Source organism: Macaca mulatta, chromosome 1 (assembly GCF_049350105.2).
Source record: "Macaca mulatta isolate MMU2019108-1 chromosome 1, T2T-MMU8v2.0, whole genome shotgun sequence".
In the NCBI taxonomy this organism is placed as follows: Eukaryota; Metazoa; Chordata; class Mammalia; order Primates; family Cercopithecidae; genus Macaca; species Macaca mulatta.
The window spans coordinates 139758499-139777770 of record NC_133406.1 but is presented as its reverse complement, the minus strand read 5'-3'; the positions used below and the strand labels follow the sequence as shown (position 1 = coordinate 139777770).

General features: G+C 38.8%; 1 protein-coding gene across 7 annotated transcripts in view; it reads left to right on the top strand.

Moving 5' to 3' along the window:
• The window catches only part of CDC14A (cell division cycle 14A), a 164677-nt gene that overhangs the window by 133423 nt on the left and 11982 nt on the right, over positions 1-19272 (top strand). For 4 of the 7 annotated variants that reach the window (XM_077952382.1, XM_015145923.3, XM_077952409.1 and 1 more), the window contains 4 exons: positions 5714-5829; positions 6926-6973; positions 9028-9150; positions 9866-10432. In XM_077952382.1, the coding sequence (XP_077808508.1) occupies positions 5714-5829; positions 6926-6973; positions 9028-9150; positions 9866-10316 (738 nt within the window). In that variant the 3' untranslated portion in view covers positions 10317-10432. Of the gene's footprint in view, positions 1-5713; positions 5830-6925; positions 6974-9027; positions 9151-9865; positions 10433-19272 lie in introns of those variants that run through there. The other 3 variants (XM_077952391.1, XM_015145931.3, XM_077952398.1) reach the window with 1 other exon arrangement.

Below are 19272 nucleotides of genomic sequence, written 5' to 3'. Positions count from 1 at the left end.
AAGAGAGATGTGGGTAGCTCTGATAAATTCAAACTTTTTATTGATCAGAAGCAGCTTATTATAAAGAGGACATCTTTGCCTTTCCCCAACACTTAAATCTGTAGGTTCAACATCTGAGAGCTGAAAAGAACTTTAGAGACGACTCAGCCACCTTTCCTAGCCAATTTATTAAAATCTGCTAAAAATTCCGTTCTCATCTTTATCTTCCAGTTCTTGGACTTCTATTTTTACTCATTTCTATTTAAACTGTCTATTTATGTCATTTTTCTATTATGACTCTTCCATCTTTATTCCCTAGTGTGCTATATTCTATCTCATAGATCTCTTCCTAATGGGACTTTCCACAGCCTTTCCTATAGCTTACTGTGCCATGATTTTGTTTACATTTTGGTCAGCAATTACTTTATCCAGCTGAAATCTGTGGACATGATTGTGTGTGGAGAAAACAACTGGTGGAATAAAATATTTATTCTTTATGTTGTTATTTGTTCTTTCACTAGGTCATCACTCTTGTTTTTTTGTTTGTTTGTTTGTTTGTTTGTTTGTTTTTTTAATTGTACTTCTCTTGGTACAGTATTTTAGTTTACTGTCATTTTTTTGCCTTTATGTAGGGCAGTCCAGTATCCAAAAGAAAGAGTGTTGCTGCTTAGATCCTCCAAAGGGCAATGGGGCGTCTGAGAGCAGACCCCTTTCCTTTGAGGGACAAAGATAGGAGGGTCTTCCCTGGACTAGGTAGGATTCTTCATTGTTGCCAGCACATCAGCCATGTGGTTTTGTTTCTTTTCAGTGGATTCCAGGGAATCTGCTTCTCCTGGACCAGCTTAAGACAAAAGAGAGTCTGCCCTGGCATTTTGTAGGGAGAGGGGCTAGAGCCTAAGGGCAGAATGGAGGCCCAGGGTGGGTTCTCCTCATTTGTCATTTGTGAATGTGTTCTTTAGTTGTCATGAAGAATGAATCTGGTATAAGGAAGGAGGCCTAACAGCACCTGATGAGAAAAGTTTTCAAACTCTCCCCTGGCTACCAACTCATGAGATTGATTTGAGCCACACAATATATTGTACTGCATTTGCTAATAAACCTTTTCCTCCTACAGGCTCTTATGACCTGGTATATCTTATAGGATCAATCCCCTAATAAATATAAGGCTTGTTATATTTATGTCTGTGTATCTTATTCAGTATTCCAGGAGGCCAAAGTCCTTTTCCATATAGCTTTTTAGTTTCTTAATTCTGTAATTTAATGTAAATACGTTTTGAATAATGTTAACTATTTTTGTTGAATTTGAAGGCTATGTATTAATCACTGAGAATTTTATAGTTTATATGTTCTATCTCTCATAGTCCTAAAAATGCCCCAGACTTTTGTACAATGGCCACAGAGACAAAATAAAAGAAGATTAGTTTAGACAAAAAATAATACGGTTTACATTTTAGTAAATTTTTTCAGACCTGTATTGCCTGTCTGGATCTTTCCCCCTTCTTCCCTCTCCCCGAGTCTGGGCTCCCATGCAGTTTCCCATACCCTAATCCAATCCATTATCTCTCATCAGGCCACTTAAATGTGTCCCTCCCCTGAGTCTTGACCTCCAATTCATTCTCACAATGATCAATGGGAGGAAATATATGCAACATATACAAATGAGGGGGTTTTGTGGATATAAAGAACTCTTACAAATCGCCAAAATACTGTGTACACAAATAAAACAATATGGGAACCCTCCTGGCTGGTAAACATAAAAAAGGTTCCCTAGAAATGGAAGACACACAAATTTAAATGATGACATGCTATTTATGCCTATCAAATGTATTAAAAATGGATGCAGTATTGACAAACGTTTAGGGAATAAAAAGCTCTGAAACATTGCTAGTTGGAATTTACAATGGTACAGCCTTTTTGGAGGGCAATTTGATCATGTAGAAGATGACTTTAAAAGGAATTCCACTTCTATGAATTTGTCTTAAGGCAATAATAAGAGAGTGTTCATAAACCAGGTATATATGAGAGTATGTTTGTTGAGGCTGTTTATAGTGATGAAAGACAGAGAATAGTCTAACCTAGGGTATCGGTTAAATAATAACATTAGGCATATCTAGACAATGGAATTTTATGGAGCCATAAAACGACAGAGATTTAAAAAAATGTGCCCTGAAAAACTTTCACAATATGTTTTTTAAGTTAAAAAAGTTACAAAGCAGCATATGTATATAATACAACCTCTTTTTGTAAGGAAGAAGTAGGTTGGGGGTTTTATATAGCGCAGGGAAAATTCTGGAAGACTATGTGCCAGAATGTTAATGTGTTTTGCTTTTGATTGTAAATATATAGGTGGTTTTAATATTTTTTCATGTTTACCTATACTTTATTATACATGATACATAAAAATGTATCATAAATATATCTGCATCTCTCTCTATATATATCTATATTATTTATTTATTTATTTTTTTGAGACAGAGCCTCTGTCGCCCAGGCTGGAGTGCAGTGGTGTGATCTCAGCTCACTGCAACCTCCGCCTCCCGGGTTCAAGTGATTCTCATGCCTCAGTCTCCCAAGTAGCTGGGATTACAGGCACGTGCCACCACACCCAGCTAATTTTTATATTTTTAGCAGAGATGGGATTTCACTATGTGGGCCAGGCTGGTCTTGAACTCCTTGCCTCATGTGATCCACCTGCCTTGGCCTCCCAAAGTGCTGGCATTACAGGCATGAGCCACCATGCCTAGCCAAATACTTTTTTATTTTTTATTTTTAAGAAAAAACACCCCTGCCCTTGTCGTCACCACCGCAGCCGCTCGCCTGAGAGGAGCTGGGGGAGAACGGTGGCCCACGAGGCTCGTTGCAGACAATGCGACGGCTCCTGTGAGGGTGTTTAAGTAAACTTGAGGGGAGGAAGTAAAAGTATGTTGAATCTGGGTAGTTAAGTGCATGGCTGTATATTGTAGTATTTTTGTTGTTTTCTGATTTTGAAATGTATTATAATTTACAGAAATATTTGACCTTTAAGATTCACAATAGAATGAGAGAAAAATACATGTAAAGTAATTATAATTTAAAGTGTACTATTATTTAATTTTCTGTTTAACTGTATATCTTTTAAAATGCTTTTATTCTTTTCAAGCAATATATGATTACAGCTTAAAAAATATCAACTAGTGTTGAATTCTAGCAACAAAAAATATCAGTCTCCTCTCTCACCTTTCTGTATCTGTGGACCCACTTCCAAAGGGGGAAACCTCTAGGAAAATTATACTAATATTTTTAGTGCCATTTTTCTCTTATAAATACCTTGCTTATGTTGCCGTTTTTTAATTGATCAATTTTGGACATTTTTCTATTGCCTCCTGGTTGTTGTAGACACGATGCAGCTCTTCTGTCTCACTGTCACCACTACTCCCAATATAACTATACTTGTTAGATCAAATAATGTGCACATTATTACTGTGTAAATATTGTTCATGGTTGAGCTTAGTGGTACACTATGACTGTTTTCTTTTTTGATACTCTCTTTGTTTGTCCTAGACCTAATTGCCTTTTTTTATTTGCGTAGTTTTCTATGCATTTAGGAAAAGATAATGCTTTAAAAAGTTGTGCCAAACCATGTTAAATTTTTTTGAAATCTCAACACAGCAAAATTCCATTCTAATTCCATTCTTTTCCTGAAGACATTTCTCCCTTCTAACTTGGACTGGTTGTTCTTAGCCCTCGTGTGTGTGTGTGTGTGTGTGTGTGTGTGTGTGTGTGTGTGAGAAATCCTAGGATCAGAACTATATAGTCTGATTCTGTAACTCTTCTTCATATTCTTCAGTTAGATCTCTAATTTTATTGGATCTCATGTTATCTTTCCTTTTTCCTGAAGAGCATATCCTGTAATAGTTTTCTCAGAAAGATTGTATGGGTAGTAAATTTTTATATCTGTTTTACTTTTATACTTACCTGAAAGGTTGAATTTTAGAATTACAGGTTGAGAATCATTTTATATTTAGAATTCTGAAGGTGTTTCTAGTGGGAAACATAAAGAGCCTCCTAGTTGGAGGAACAACCAGCATTCCTGGTTTTCAAAATCCTGCAAAAGCACCCGGTTGACAATGAAACTGATTGTGGTAAGGATTCTGTCAGCTCCTAGAAGCTTTCTTGGCCATTCTCATGAGGGCCTATATGCTTTTTGGCCTCACCTCATATTTGGGACACTCTGGCTCTGTGCTAAGTAACTGGTAACATCCCAGCACGTTGAGTGCTTACTGCAGCCTGGTGAAGCTAAGCCCACCTTCTCAGGTGCACTATCCCACTAGCAAGCCTAGCTGTCAGACCTTCCTGATTCCTGTTCTTGCAGACTTCCTTTGATGGTAGTAAGTTCCTCCCCCGTTGGGGTTGTATGAATAGAATTGAAGGGTAAAACTGATTCCTGGAGATTTTTTAGAAGTGCAACTTGAGACTCTAAGAGAACCCTCTGTCATGAAGACTCTATGATCCTGTGACTATTGAGCTGGTATTCTTCTTGGGCAGGACGACTTTTCCTGGGGTCTTGGGCTGTGTCACTTGTACCCATTCTTTAAGGGATTGCCTCTAGGAAGCTTTTGTCCTTATTCTTTCTTTCCCACTGGCCTTGTGCTTTGCGTTTCTTTATTTCTTTTATAAACTCAGAGATGTGATAGTGAGATTTGGTCTTTTTACTCAGGACATGCCTACTGAGTCCCAGGGTTACCTGTGGAACCCAACATAGGTGGCAGGGAGTGAGGAGGTATTGGGATCAGAAATGACTCAAATGTGACTGATGGAAGTATATTTTTCATCAAACAAGAGTTCTAGTTTTAAATAAGGGAGGGGACTCTTATGGCTGGGAGGGATTTTAGCAAATCCAAGCACTTTGATTTTTCAGTTGAGGAAAAAAGGCAAAATACAGTCTTCACTGGTGCAATGACAGTGTGCTGTGGCATATATTTTAGAAAGAACATTGCATCTTGGGACGAGAAATCTAATTTTGAAATCATACGAAGGTCATTAAGAGTTTATGGGAGCTTGGGCAGTATTCCTAACTTCCATGAGTGTGTCCTTTCTTCATCAATAAATTAAGGGTATCAGTGTCTCCCCCTGCATCAGCGCTGTTGAAGAGACTAGCATTTGAAGAGACTAGCCTGGTACTTCTATTTTTCAAACAATAAAGACTTACTTCAGAAGGAAATATCTAGTGAACAAGGTCCTTTAAATCCTTCTGAAAAGAACTTGTGTGCTTTTAATAGTGTTAAAATAATTACTGTGTTAATAACTTACTGTATAGATATCCTAAAGTATTTTTTATCTTGTATTTTTGTAAACAAGTTGTGGAATTTGCAGTGATGGCTCCTGGTAGTATCTAAAAATATGTTTGTACTGCATCTGTGGGCCCTTCTGTATCTAGGCTATATTCCAATGCATGATTGTGTCTGCAGGAGAGAGTCTCCTCTGTTGGGGTCCGTTGTAACAAACAGCTCCTTTTATATTCTCCCACATCTATTCTCGTGCTTCTTTGATTTGGAATTTGACTTGTTGCCTGTTGAACTGGCAAATAGTTGAGTGTTCTTTTGTGTAAACTTCGACAATGCTGATTCATAGTACCTCTAGTGACTTAATCTATATTAAGATAATCTGTATAAAATGTATCTATATATGTAATCTATTAAGAAACCTATATAAAGCCAAATTTTGACCTTTCTATGGAATGGGTATTTTTTTCCAGAATAACTTAGAAGATGATGAAGATGTGGAAATGAAAAATGGTATAACCCAGGGAGACAAACTACGTGCCTTAAAAAGTCAGAGACAGCCACGTACCTCACCATCCTGTGCATTTAGGTAGATCTGTTTTAAACACTTCAGTTCATAGTGTGCTCCCCTTTGTGAATAGAACATTTAATCTTCTCTTTAATCTGTAATCTTCTCTTTTGAATTTTGTTCTACAAATTCTAAGTTTACTATTTCGTGTTGTTTATTAATTATTTTATCACTGTTGGGAGTGGCTAAAGTTTAGAAGTTTACCAAAAGCAACTGCTGCATCTCAGTCTCTGGAATTCTACCTTAAGCTGCAAAGCAGTTATCTCTGGGACTGTTTCAAATTCCGTTTGGATTTCTCCCCTTCTGCTGTGAATGAGTTTCTTGTCCTGTGTTGGATCCTCACAGGTGTGCCGAGGCTTTTGTGTTGACTCATAGTGTATGGAAAAGTATTGTATGCCAGTCTCTGGCAATCCAAGCTAAGTCTTCAGCTTTACCTTCTATTTTTGAAAATTGAATAAGCAATTCTTACCTGTGCCTGTAAAGTTATAAGCCATCTTGACTTTGAAGTCTCAAACTACTCACCGGAATCAATGGGATTGATTGACCCATCAATGATGGGACTTGCGTTCCGATCACAACATTTGAAACCTGCTGGTAGTTCAGATTGGGTTTAAAAAAAGGTTTTGGAATTAAAAGGTGCAACATTTGTAAATATCATCATTTTTTAAAAATTTCAATATACTGGGTGGCAAGGCCTCAGTCCACAGATTAATATAATGGGAAGCAACAACATTGCTTTGACTTATAAATAAGAGACACACATAGCAGAAGGATGTGTTGCCGGTATGACAAACACCAAACAGATTCACAGGGAATTTAGCTTTCATGTGTCATCTGGGAGAAACTGTGGCACTGTAGTCAGATTGGGTCTTTACTGAGTTCCTGATCTAAGGAATAAAGGTTCATATTGCTCAAAAATGAGGTTATCATTTTCTGCAGTATTATGAGAAAAGGGGATAGCAAGCCTGGTTCTGGGTAATCTAGGATCCATTTGCAAGGTTTCTCCCTTTTGCTAATTTAATATTTTTACTGGTTTGATACCATTTGATGTGCCTTGTGGTCTTTGTGAAAACATGTGGCCTGGTGATATGTGAGCATCTGTCTTCGATTTCCGCAGGTCGGATGATGCAAAAGGACACCCAAGAGCAGTGTCCCAGCCTTTCAGGTACTGCCAGTGAGGTTCAATGTCTAGTAGCTTATAAATATATGCTTCCTTTTAGCCATGTTTCCCAAGTCTCAAACATGAAAATCAACTGTACACAGCTTTTTGATTTTTAAATTGCTTCCTTTCTTTTCCATATTGTTTATGCCTTATTTTTAATGCTCACCATGAAAAGGATTTTTTTTTTTTTTTTTGCTGGTATGCCCACAGGGCTGTGTGGTGGTGGTAGAGACATCAATGTATTTTGTGCTCTTAGCCCATTGTGGGGGTCTCTCAGAAACTACAGGTGCTCTGCATCTTTCCTTTCCATCTAGTGATAGATCTAGCTTACATTGTTTCCATTTTTATTTGTCCTCTTTCCCTCTGTTTTTTCCCAATCAGCATGCATTTGTTCTCCTCCTTTATTTTCTAGTCTTATTTTCTTCTCTACCTTCCTTTTGAAGAGAGAACACTAGTTTTGTTCTGTGGAAAAATGTCCCCTGAAACCTCCTGGAGTGGTACCACTATCCGGTGTGGCACTTGGTGAGAGCAGTAGAGATGTTTGGTCAAGAGTGTTGATGAAATAGGGGAAAGAAGCTCTTCACCTGCTGGTTCTTATTCATTCTTAGGTTTAGGACTGTTTAGTGAGGGCAGTTCTAAGAGGGCTCAAGCTTCCGGAGCTTCTGGAGAAGCTTGAATCGCTTCTTGGTCGAATTTTTCCCGTAGAAAAATCGCTTCTTGGTAGAATTCTATTTTGAAGGCAAAACATGAGCTTAAGCTGCTGTTTGGAGGGTGGATAATGAAGGAAAGAGTCTACAAGTGAATAAGCTTTTCTCTAGTAGAGAGGAAAACAGAGTTCAGCTACATTAAATGATTTATCTAGGATCAAATAGATTTGGTATTCAGATTATGACTGGGCCCTGGCTATCCAGATTTGGGTGTTTTTCCTTTTTGTCCACTTGGCAAATATTGAGCACTTGCTCAGAATCCAGCATTGTGCTAGCCACTGGGAATTGAAATGAGAGAGAAGTCTTTGCCCTCAAGGAGCTTATATCAAGTAACGGAGATAGGCAAATATCAGATGATGCAATATGGTGTAAGAGCTATGATTTACTATGAGAATATATGTTGAAACGTATATTGCTTGGGAACTCAGAGAAGGCTTGCTTGATGAGGTAACAGCTGATTGGACCATTAAAGGCTAAGTGTGATAGGAGTGGGTCAAATGGACATGGAAGATAAGAGGTAGAGGATGGGAAGGAGATGAGTAAATGCCCTGGCAGGGAAAATAGCCTGTGCACACTGGACAAATGTGTGGACGCTACCGATTCAGGGAACTCAAGGCATTTTTGTATAGCTGGAATAGAGATGTCCAATGCGAGAGCGTGGAAAGAAGGACCTGTCCAGGTTTTGGAGGGGTTGCATAAGCCAAGCCAAAGAGTTTCTATAGGCTTATGGGCACAGAGGAAAGATGAAATGATTTAAACAGTGAAGTGACATGATTCACTGAAGGCTATTCACAATTCGAATTGTTTAGGAAAAAGATTAAAAGATGCCACTCATAGTCAAGGGTAAGAAATAAAGATGGCCTCGCCTAGGGTAGTTGCAGGGTGGAAAGGAAAGGATGGATTTGAAATATAAGAAATGGAATCTAAGGTTGTGCTGAGGAATGAATACCAGTGGCGAAAAAGGGCAGTGACCCAAGAAGACAGGATCATGGCTAAGAGCAGGACTTTGACTCCTGGGTTTGAATCCCAGGTCTGCTGTTCACTAACTGAGTGACTGGATGAGGAACTTCTCCTCTGCGTTTCTATTTCCTCGCTTGTAAAGTAAGGGCAGCAATATTAGCTCCTTCATAGGGTTGTTGTGAGGACAAGCTGAGCTGACATCTTTAAGGTTCTCAGAACAGTACCTGGCAGAGTTAGTGCTGTGTCAGTGTTGGCTGCCGCTGCTGTCATCACTATTATGACCTGTCATGATATCTTTAAGACTGATTAATTTATCTTGTCCTAGCTAGTTGCTGAATGTTTCAGATAAGACTACTTTATGGTGACACTTTGCCATTTTTCTCCACAAAGATTAAGTTCATCCCTGCAAGGATCGGCACCTACCTTGAAGACATCAAAAATGGCACTGTCCTCTTCAGCGACAGCCAAGAGGATCAACAGAACTTCTTTGTCTTCAGGTGCCACTGTAAGAAGGTAATTTTTCTCTCCCTCTTCCAAGGTGCTGGTTTGAGGTAAAGGAAGCTTGCAGCAGGCAATGAGTTTGGCTGCAGTTTTGTCAGAGCAGGGGATAAGGGAGAAGAGAAACCACAGAAGACCCTGTGATCTTCTGGGGCTTCCGTTCCTGTCTTGGAAGGCAGGAGACAAGGCTGTGGAGGCAGTGGTGCAGAGCGTGCTCTTCTTCTAGTGAGTCTGCAGCTGGCTTAGTGTGATCCAGAAAATGGAGTTCAGTTGCATATACAAATGGTATTGTCATTTCTCAGTTGACATGTATAGGCAGGGGAGAACTAACCAAAATGGGTAGGGATGTTTGATGTAGTCATATGATTGAATATGTACTTAAGTCTGCTTTTAATGCTCCCCTTACATGGCCCTTTTCCTTTGCTTCCCACCCCAGGGTAAATAAAACTCCCTGATGTTCTATTTCGAGATCTATAGTCAAAGTGTTTTAGCCAGTTTCTTGGGTCCTAGTTAACTGCTTTTGACAAAGAAACTTGATATGTATAAGTCAAGGCTACATATTATCATAACACCAAGGGTGGTGAAGAAGCCATCTTGACATCATTCACATTGATCAGTATTGTCTTCATCATGTTCCCCTAATGTCATGAGTATGTTTTAGAAACATGAGCTCCGTGTGAGTGTACACTGTTGTCTGTTTTTTCCCTCCTCACTTGTGTTTTCCATTCAGCTTTTCCATAAACTCCCGGCTAGCCAGTTCTCTAGGGAACTTGAATGCTGCAACAGACGATCCAGAAAACAAAAAGACCTCCTCATCCTCTAAGGCAGGCTTCACAGCCAGCCCGTTTACCAACCTCTTGAATGGCAGCTCCCAGCCGACTACCAGAAATTACCCTGAGCTCAACAACAATCAGTACAACAGAAGCAGCAGCAGCAACGGGGGCAACCTGAACAGCCCCCCAGGCCCCCACAGCGCCAAGACAGAGGAGCACACCACCATCCTCCGACCCTCCTACACCGGGCTTTCTTCTTCTTCAGCGAGATTCCTGAGCCGTTCTATCCCTGTAAGTTCGCAGACACCACCTCCTGGTCCTCAGAACCCTGAATGCAACTTCTGTGCCTTGCCTTCCCAGCCAAGGCTGCCACCAAAGAAATTTAATAGCGCCAAGGAAGCCTTCTGAGCGATGCCTTCCCTCTGTGCTGTGAAACTGTCTATGCACTACATTCTGCTAGCTCCTCTTCAAGTAAACGCCACGTTTCAACTGGGTTTTCTTCCTTCTTTTTCTTCCTACCCTGCACTCCTTTATAAGTAGTTTCTCTTAAAAAGGAAATAGCTTTCATTCTTTTGATTATGGACATTGTTGACTTCAGTTACTTTTCAGTTGTGTTTCCAATCACTCTGAATATCTGGTGCAAAGCCAGGAGCTGATTCATACAGTGGATAGCATTTGCTGGGGGTGTGCTGGTTTGGGAAATTATGGCTTTTTCCACATCATTTATCAGTGAATGAATTTTGGAGTATTGACATGTGGAGGTGCTGAATGAACACTATCTTCCTAGAACTAAGCATTAGGCCCTTGAATATTTCACCTCCTGCAAGGAACTGACCCAGAATAAAATAATTGGCAAGTGGAAGATGTTTCTAAGAAGGGCTTATAGGTAGGTACCTGGGATGCAAGTGGAGGAGCAAGCAGAGTATCAGGAAGGTGTTTAAAAGTAGCCAGCACTCTTCTAGAGAAAGGTGGGAAGACCTCCAAACACATCTTACCAGTGAGATCTCTATTTAGGTTACCAAGCTCTCTTTAACAATCAGCAATACCTGGTAAGGTAAACTCTGTTGGTTAACTCCTATTATAAATTACTTTAATCACCTGTTTTGATTGCCTCTAGGGGTATTGAGATCTATAGGAATGTGAGTTTTGACTTGAGAGTAGCAAGGACAAATAGGAAGCAGAAATCAATCCTGTGTATTAAGGAGATACGAAGCATGGTTTGCAACACTGATTGTACTCAGGGCTTGAGCAAGCCCTGGGTGTCTTGGAAGGCTCTGGCCTGGCATCCCTTCATACTCTCTATTCTTGAAACATTTCCTCAGCAATCATCTAGGGAGTGGTTGCTTCTGTAGAGAAGAGGGGAGGAGGAAAGGTGCTGGTGGCAGTGTGCTGCGTATGGTCCACTCAGCAAAACAGGAGCCCCATGGTTCATCCTTAATGACATTCACTTTCTTTAGTTGGCAGTTTAGAAACCATGAGGATGGGCCAGGAGCAGTGGCTCATGCCTATAATCCCAGCACTTTTGGAGGCCAAGGTTGGTGGATCACCTGAGGTTGGGAGCTCGAGACCAGCCTGGCCAACATGGTGAGACCCCGTCTCTACTAAAAACTCGAAATTAGTGGGGCGTGGTGGTGCTCGCCTATAATCCCAGCTACTCAGAAAACTGAGGAAGGAGGATCCCTTAGAACCCAGGAGGCAGAGGCTGCAGTGAGCCGATATCGCGCCACAGCACTTCGGCCTGGGTGACAGAGTGAGACTGTCTCAAAAAAAAAGGAAAAAGAAACCATGAGGATGAGGATGTTCTCTAACATGAGAATGCAGTGTGCGTGTTTATGTGTGTGTGTATGTGTTCATGTTTGGGTGCATTAGATTCATTACTGCTCTTATCCCTACCTCAGACTTCTTTTAAAATTTGTTCCCACTCTGTCGACTCTCAACCCATTCCCTAAGAGGAGCCTAGCGTATCTGATTTTCCCTGTCCAATTTTACAGGCATGAGCCCCCGTGCTTGGCCTTGGCATTAGTTTAGATTCCTTTACAGATTAGGGTCCCAGGAAATTGCCAGCCATCTACCCCTTAATCTGATGCTGATCCCACTATATGAATTGGGTGTATAGGTATCATAAAAACTTAAATCCATGTAACTAAGGATTAGATGTAAAAAGATAATATATTTACATTTTCCTAACTATATGTATAAATCATATACTTTCCAGCATTCGTTGAGCTCAGTCAGCGTTTTCACATACTGACTGTGGATCAGCCTCTTCTTTTGGATCAGAATGCAGATCTTTCCATTTTCAGAAAAAGTGCTAGAGATATATAGATAATCATACAGTCACGTGCTGCCTAATGATGTTTTGGTCAATAACAGACCACATATACAATTGTGGTCCCGTAAGATTATAATGGAGCTGAAAAATTCCTATTGCCTGGTGATGTCGTAACCCTCATAGGGTTATAACTGCAGTACTCATGTGTTTGTGGTGATGCTGGTGTAAACAGACCTACTGTGCTGCAGCCATATAAAAGTCTAGCAGTACAATTATGTACAGTGCATAATACTTGATAATAAATACCCGTTACTGGCTTATGTATTTACTGTACTATACTTTATATCATTATTTTAGAGTATACGCCTTCTCCTTATTAAAAAAACAAGTTAACTGTAAGCCTCAGGCAAGTCCTTCAGAATGTATTCCAGAAGAAGGCATTGTTGTTAGAAATGACAGCTCCGTGTGTTACTGCCCCTAAGACCTTCCAGTGGGACAAGATGTGGAGGGGAAGACAGCGATATTGATGCTGACCTGGTGTAGGCCCAGGCTGATGTGTGTGTTTATGTCTTCATTTTAAACAAAAATTTAGAAAGTAAATACTAAAAATATTTAAAATAAAAAAATAGGATAAGGATGTAAAGGAAGAAAATATTTTTGTATAGTTATACATACAATGTTTATTTTAAACTAAGTGTTAATTTCAAGCGATTGGGAGTTGATAAAAAATTAAACAATAGTAAACTAAGTATTATTACAAAAGAGTCAAAAGTTAAAACAATTAAAAAGTTTATAAAATAAAAATGTTACAGTAAGCTAAGGTTAATTGACTATTGATAAAGAAAAATTTTTAGTACAGATTTGGTATAGTATTTAAGTGTACAGCATTTATAAAGTCTACAGTAGTGTTCGGTAATGTCCTGTGCCTTCACATTCAGTCACCACTCACCCACTGTCTCACCCAGAGCAACTTCCAGTCCTGCAAGCTCTATCCATGGTAAGTGCCCTTTACAGGTGTGCAATTTTTAGATCTTTCATACCATATTTTTACTGTTTATTTTCTATGTTTAGGTATGTTTAGACACACATACTTACCATTGTGTTATAGTTGCCTGCAATATTCAGTACAGTAACATGCTATACAGGTTTGCAGCCTAGAAGCAGTAGGCTATACCATTTAGCTCAGGTGTGTAGCAGGCTCTACGGCTTAGGTTTGTATAGGTGCACTCTGTCATGCGCACACAACAATGAAATTGCCGAAGGATACATTTTCAGAGTGTATCCTTGTCATTAAGTGACACATGACTGTGTAAATAGATTACATACGTAAAGGTATTGTATAATCCACACTTATAGCTGAATGCCAGTAGCATTGGTAGCTTGACAAGAATAATGTTCTACTTTTTTGTTTTCCTCTTTGCTGGTAGAACCATGGCGGCATTCTTTAGACAATTGTTAATCTCCCCTAATGATGTTTACATAACTTGATTTGGGTCTCGTTCCATATTTTGTTATTTCTTTTCACTTCTCCTCCTCCTCGTCCCTCTTCTGGCTAGAATAGAGTGATTTTTAAATAATTGAATTTAAGAAATAGTCTGTGTGGGCAGTTGCTGCCACTTCACTTCTCCTCTCTCCTAAATTTATCATCTTATTGTAAAGAAAAGCATTTATAAATAGAATTATCAGCACAACATTTTCCTCCCTCTCACCCTCCCTGGAAGTAAGCAGCAGCAGGTCTTTGCAGCAGACCCTCCCCTCTTTAACTTTGCTTAGAAAACCTCCTGTGAGAGGGAAAGCTCCAAGTCCTACTTCTGCTGACTTGTGGTCAAAAAGCTAAATTATGATGAAAATTCCCATTTTGTGTGGAATAAGGAGATTATGAGTTATTTTTGTTTATGGTCCAGTGCAGCTTGTCTAGTTATACTGGGTTTATTGTCTAAATAAGATCATCCTTCTAGTTCTAGTACTTCTGAAGATGTGAGATTAAAAGCCTTGAAGAACTAGAAAAATCACTCAATAAAAATGTTTTAAAATTCTTAGGTAGGAAGATGAAGTCTGCATGGCAATATCCTCCCAGAACCTTTAAGAAAGACCCAGAAACTCTTAGGGGATGGGGTGATGGGTATTTAGAGGGAATCTAATATTTTAAAAGCTACAATTAGCATCTCTTTTGAAAGCTGCAATTGCTCACTCACTTTTTGCAGCAGTTCAGCCCCCAGAAAAATGTAAAAATGATTTCCTTATTCTGTCATTAAATCGTTTAACACAGAAAACAAGAACAAATGTTAAGGATTCCTTATGGTTGTGACAGAATGCTGAGGAACAGTCAGATTTTATTTTTATTCATTTGTCCTCTTTTGCTAGTCTTGCAGTTTCTACTGCCCTGTGCAATGCACACACAAGGTTACATTTTTGTTGACCCACTTACTGTGAAAAATGAGTTTCACTCCCTGACACTGAGAGGAGTTTTCAAATGCTTAAGAAATGAGGGACATGTGATTATGGTGTAGGTGGGGTGGAAGTATTTTATTAAATTGAAATTACTTGTGGTATCTGTCTTGAATATTTGCTATGCTTTATTTTTATAACACTTAATCACTGGATTACTAGTCATCTACATTGACCTTACCTGACCCCCGAGTCTGAGTTAGGTCATGTTGCTTCTCCCATAAGCCTCTCTACATCCCGCCTTGGTCTAAATCAGAATACTCTTTTTCAGTTGGAATTTGCACCATCCACTAGACTATATGCTTTGTGAGGGCAGGGATGGTGCCTCTGGTTTTCATAGTTATATGCCCTGTGCATGGCATATATTAGGCACTCATTAAGTATTTGCTGATTAGATAAAAGGATGGATGGATAAATGAATGAATGCTCTATAGCTTTAATAATAAAACTATACAATAAGTAAAACTTGTTATAGCCTGTAATAAGCTTTGTTTTGTACTTTTCTATCTTAATCTTCAAACATTTGCAGGGATATTCTCATAGTGAAGGTTGTAGGTAATGTCAGTGGTGCTGTTCATTGTCTCGGAATTTTTCCTTTCTTCTCCATTCAGTTGCTTCCTCATCCCTATTGTGTTTGAGTCTTTTATGAGCTTCCTAACTTGTCTCTTTCCACCTTTAATTCCAACTTTAAAGTAGGATTGGCAGACTTTTTCTGTAAAGGGCCAGATAGTAAAGATTTTTAGCTTTGTGTCCCAACTATTCAACTCAATATATAAACGAAAGGTGTGGCTATGTTAAATAAAACTTTATTAACAAAAATAGGTGGTCGGTTGCATTTGGATAGTGAGTTGCAGTTTGCCAACCCCTGCTTTAAAGCATTGCCAGATAAGAAAAGTAGATTTCAACATCTTATTTCCCTGTTCAGAAATGACCAGTGGTCCCCTAGTGCTAGAATATAAATACTGACTTTCTTTGCTGAGCTTTCAGGCCCTCTGTACTGCATTTCTGTAGTATTGTATCTTTGCACCAGCATTTACCTTGCTTATTCTCTTGTCCTCTTCTCCCACTATGTTCATGCCTACTGCGAGTCTTTAGGAAGCCCTTTCTTGGAAGCTCCCTGCCCTCCTTATCAATTTTTCATCTTTAAATAAAGACATATATTACCTTCCATGTCTTCTGTGAAGCTCTCCCCAATAAATGGAATCCACCCTATCATTAACACTTTATTTTATCATGTATGCTATTACATACATGAACATCTATATTTGTTTACATATTGTCTGTGTATGTAAGAATTATCTACAAATTTAAACTTCCTTTTTTAGACATTTCAAAAAATTCTTTTATAGTTCATGGTTTCTAACACAGTACTGGTCACAGGTGGGAAGTAAAAATTAAAATACTCATTTGGTTGAAAGTTGAAAGCAAAATGGAAATGAAATATTGTGTGCTTCCTACTTTCCCTTAGCATTCTTATATGACAGTTGAAGTTGGCTTAAATGTAGTTCTTTTTTCTAGTGTCAGTAGCATTTTTATACTCAGTTGGTTAATACTGCCCTTTGGTTATGAAGACTGTGTGGATGTTTTCCATCTCAAATTTGACCAATGTAAGAACAACCTTGGTAGCCTATGAATAGGTTAAGTTCTTCTGTGTTCTAACACCAGGCAGAATACGTACGTATTTTAAGGAATTGTTGGTCCTTAAAGTAGGACCTGGAATGAGGTCAAAATATTAGAATCTAGCTTTATAAAATAACCAGTTTGATGAAAATCTGAGTGATTGGCAGTGCACTAAAGCACGGTTCATTTTTACTTTGGAATAATGTTGGTGCTGACAGTGATAAACTCCTTATTGATTGTGTGAATATCCATTCCCAGTAAAGTGCTAAGACTTTCTAGTGGTACGTAGTAGTGTTTGCTGATGTCAATTTGTTGTCTTTTCCCTCTGCCTATTCTCCATTTTAAAAATTGGTCATCTTGTCCTGATTTTAAATATGACATTTTTATTAGTCTGCTTTTGTTGCTATTAAGAAATACCTGAGGCTGGGTAATTTATAAAGAAAAATAGTTTATTTAGCTCACAGTTCTGTGGGCTGTACAAGCATGGCACCAGTAATCTGCTTGGCTTCGCATGAGTCCTCAGGAAGCTTACAATCATGGTGGAAGGCAAAAGGGGATCTTGCGTATCACATGGCAGGAGGGAACAAGAGAGAGGGAGGATGTGTGAGGCTCTTTTAAGCCACCAGATCTCAGGTGAACTCATAGAGTGAGAACTCACTCGTTACTGGGAGGACAGAACCAAGCCATTCATGAAGGATCCACTCCCATGACCCAGGTACCTCCTACTAGGCCCACCTCCAACACTGGAGTCACATTTCAACAGGACATTTGGAGGGGATAAAACATCCAAACCATATCAATATTCATTTATTAATTCATATTAATATTATTAAATATTAACTTGTTAATATTTATTACAGTTAAAGATTAGTACTAGCTTTCTATTCTTTTGTTGTATATTTACGTTGCTGTGGTTTTTCATCCTTCCTCTTTGTTGTGGCATTACTTTAGATTTGATGTAATTTTTCAGCTAAGGGATACTAACTATATATCAAGAACATGAGCTCAATCTCAATATTGAACCACACCTTTGGCATTCATTCAATATTGCGATTTTTTTTCTCTTCCCAAGCGGACCTGAGAATGTTACTTGACAAAGCATCAAATCGTTACGAGGTCAGCATGGTTCAGATGATGCCTTTACATTTGCATATAAGCTATTTATATGTTTGCAGTATTTGTAGATACATGTTAACTATAATTTGTTTTCAGTGTTAAATAGTGGTTTATGTTAATTTTCTGTATAAAGCCTGTCAGCTATTTTTGACTCTACTTTTGAAAAGACTTAAAAACATAAAACTTGCTTTAAGTGATAAGGTTGATCAGAAATATATAATAGGTGAGGATTAATTTATATTCTCAATGTATTAGAGTTATGAATCACCTTGGTCGTTCAGCTTCATTTTATACTCTCTTATGTAGTGTCAATAATACTACTAGGTCAATAGAAAAGAGTCTTATTTTAATCTTGCGTCTTATTTTTTTGGCTAGGAGTAAAAGAAAGCAAGTGCTTTTTATATACCTATAAAAGCTGGCTGGGTGCAGTGACTCACACTATAATCCTAGCACTTTAGCAGGCTAAGGCAGGAGGATCACCTGAGGTCAGGAGTTTGAGAACGGCCTAGGCAATACAGAGAGACCTCATATCTTAAAAACTGAAATTAAATGAAATGGAAGCTTATCCAATTAATAAAGCTATAGCTAATATTTATGTAAGTGTCTACCATGAGCCCAGTATTTTTTTGGTAGAGCAAGGTAAGACAAATACATACAAGCCATTGTCCTCCACTAGATTAAAAACTTCATGCAGGCATCTTCGGTGGAACTGATTGCTCTTGTTTTTCTGGTCCTTTCTGTTTTTGCACTGCTGCCAGAATCCACTTAAAATACCAGTTTCCTAAGGTAAGTCTTTGTTTAACAGCTTCTGTGGGTGAAGAATAAAACCAATTATTATAAGATTTTTCCTCTTTTTTTTCTGAAATTCTGTAGTTTCACCATAATACAGCTATATACAGATTCATTATAATTTATCTTGCCTGGCGTCAGTGTGTACTTTCAATCTTAGGGCTGCATGTTTAGTTATGGAAAATTCTCAGCCATCATTCTTTTTTTTTTTTTTTTTTTGGTAGAGAGTGTCTTGCTATGTTGCTCAGGTTGATCTCAAACTCCTGACCTCAAGCGATCCTCCTGCTTTGGGGTCCCAAATTGCTGGGATTACAGGCTTGAGCCACCACACCCGGCTCCACTATCTTTTTGGATGTTGCTTTACTGCCTTTCCCCTTATTTTCTCCTTTTGCAATAGCCCCACAATTTTTTTATATTTTTTATTTATTCATTTATTTATTTTTTTAGAAGGAGTCTCACTCTTGTTACCCAGGCTGGAGTGCAATCTCAGCCCACTGCAACCTCCACCTCTCAGGTTCTTCACCTCCCAGGTTCAAGTGACTCTCCTGCCTCAGCTTCCTGAGTAGCTGGGTCTACAGGTGCATGCCACCACGCCTGGCTAATTTTTGTATTTTTAGTAGAGATGGGGTTTTGCCATGTTAGCCAGGATGGTCTCAAACTCCTTACCTCAGTGATCTGCCTGCCTCGGCCTCCCAAAGTGCTGGGATTACAGGCATAAGCCACTGCACCCAGCCAATAGCCCCCAAAACTTATAGTGGAGCCTTTCAATCTGTCGTTAATATTTCTTACCTTCTTTTTATATTTTTCAGTTCCTAAGCTCTAGCTGTATTCTGATTGAATTCCTCCTATTATTTTTCAATTCATGAATTTTCTTTAATGTCAGTTCTGGAGTATATCCCCCAATCCACTGACTTTTGATTTCAGGGGCTATATCTTTCCTTTCCAGCATTTCTAATTTGATCCTTATGATAGCCATCTGTTCTAATTTGGGCCCGCCTGTTTTTGTTTTATGGCTTCTTATTCTTTTTATGTGTGTGTGTGTGTGTGTGTGTATTTTTTTTTATTTTCACCTGGAGGATCTCAGGTGATAAGGCATTTTGATATTGCCTTGTTATTTGC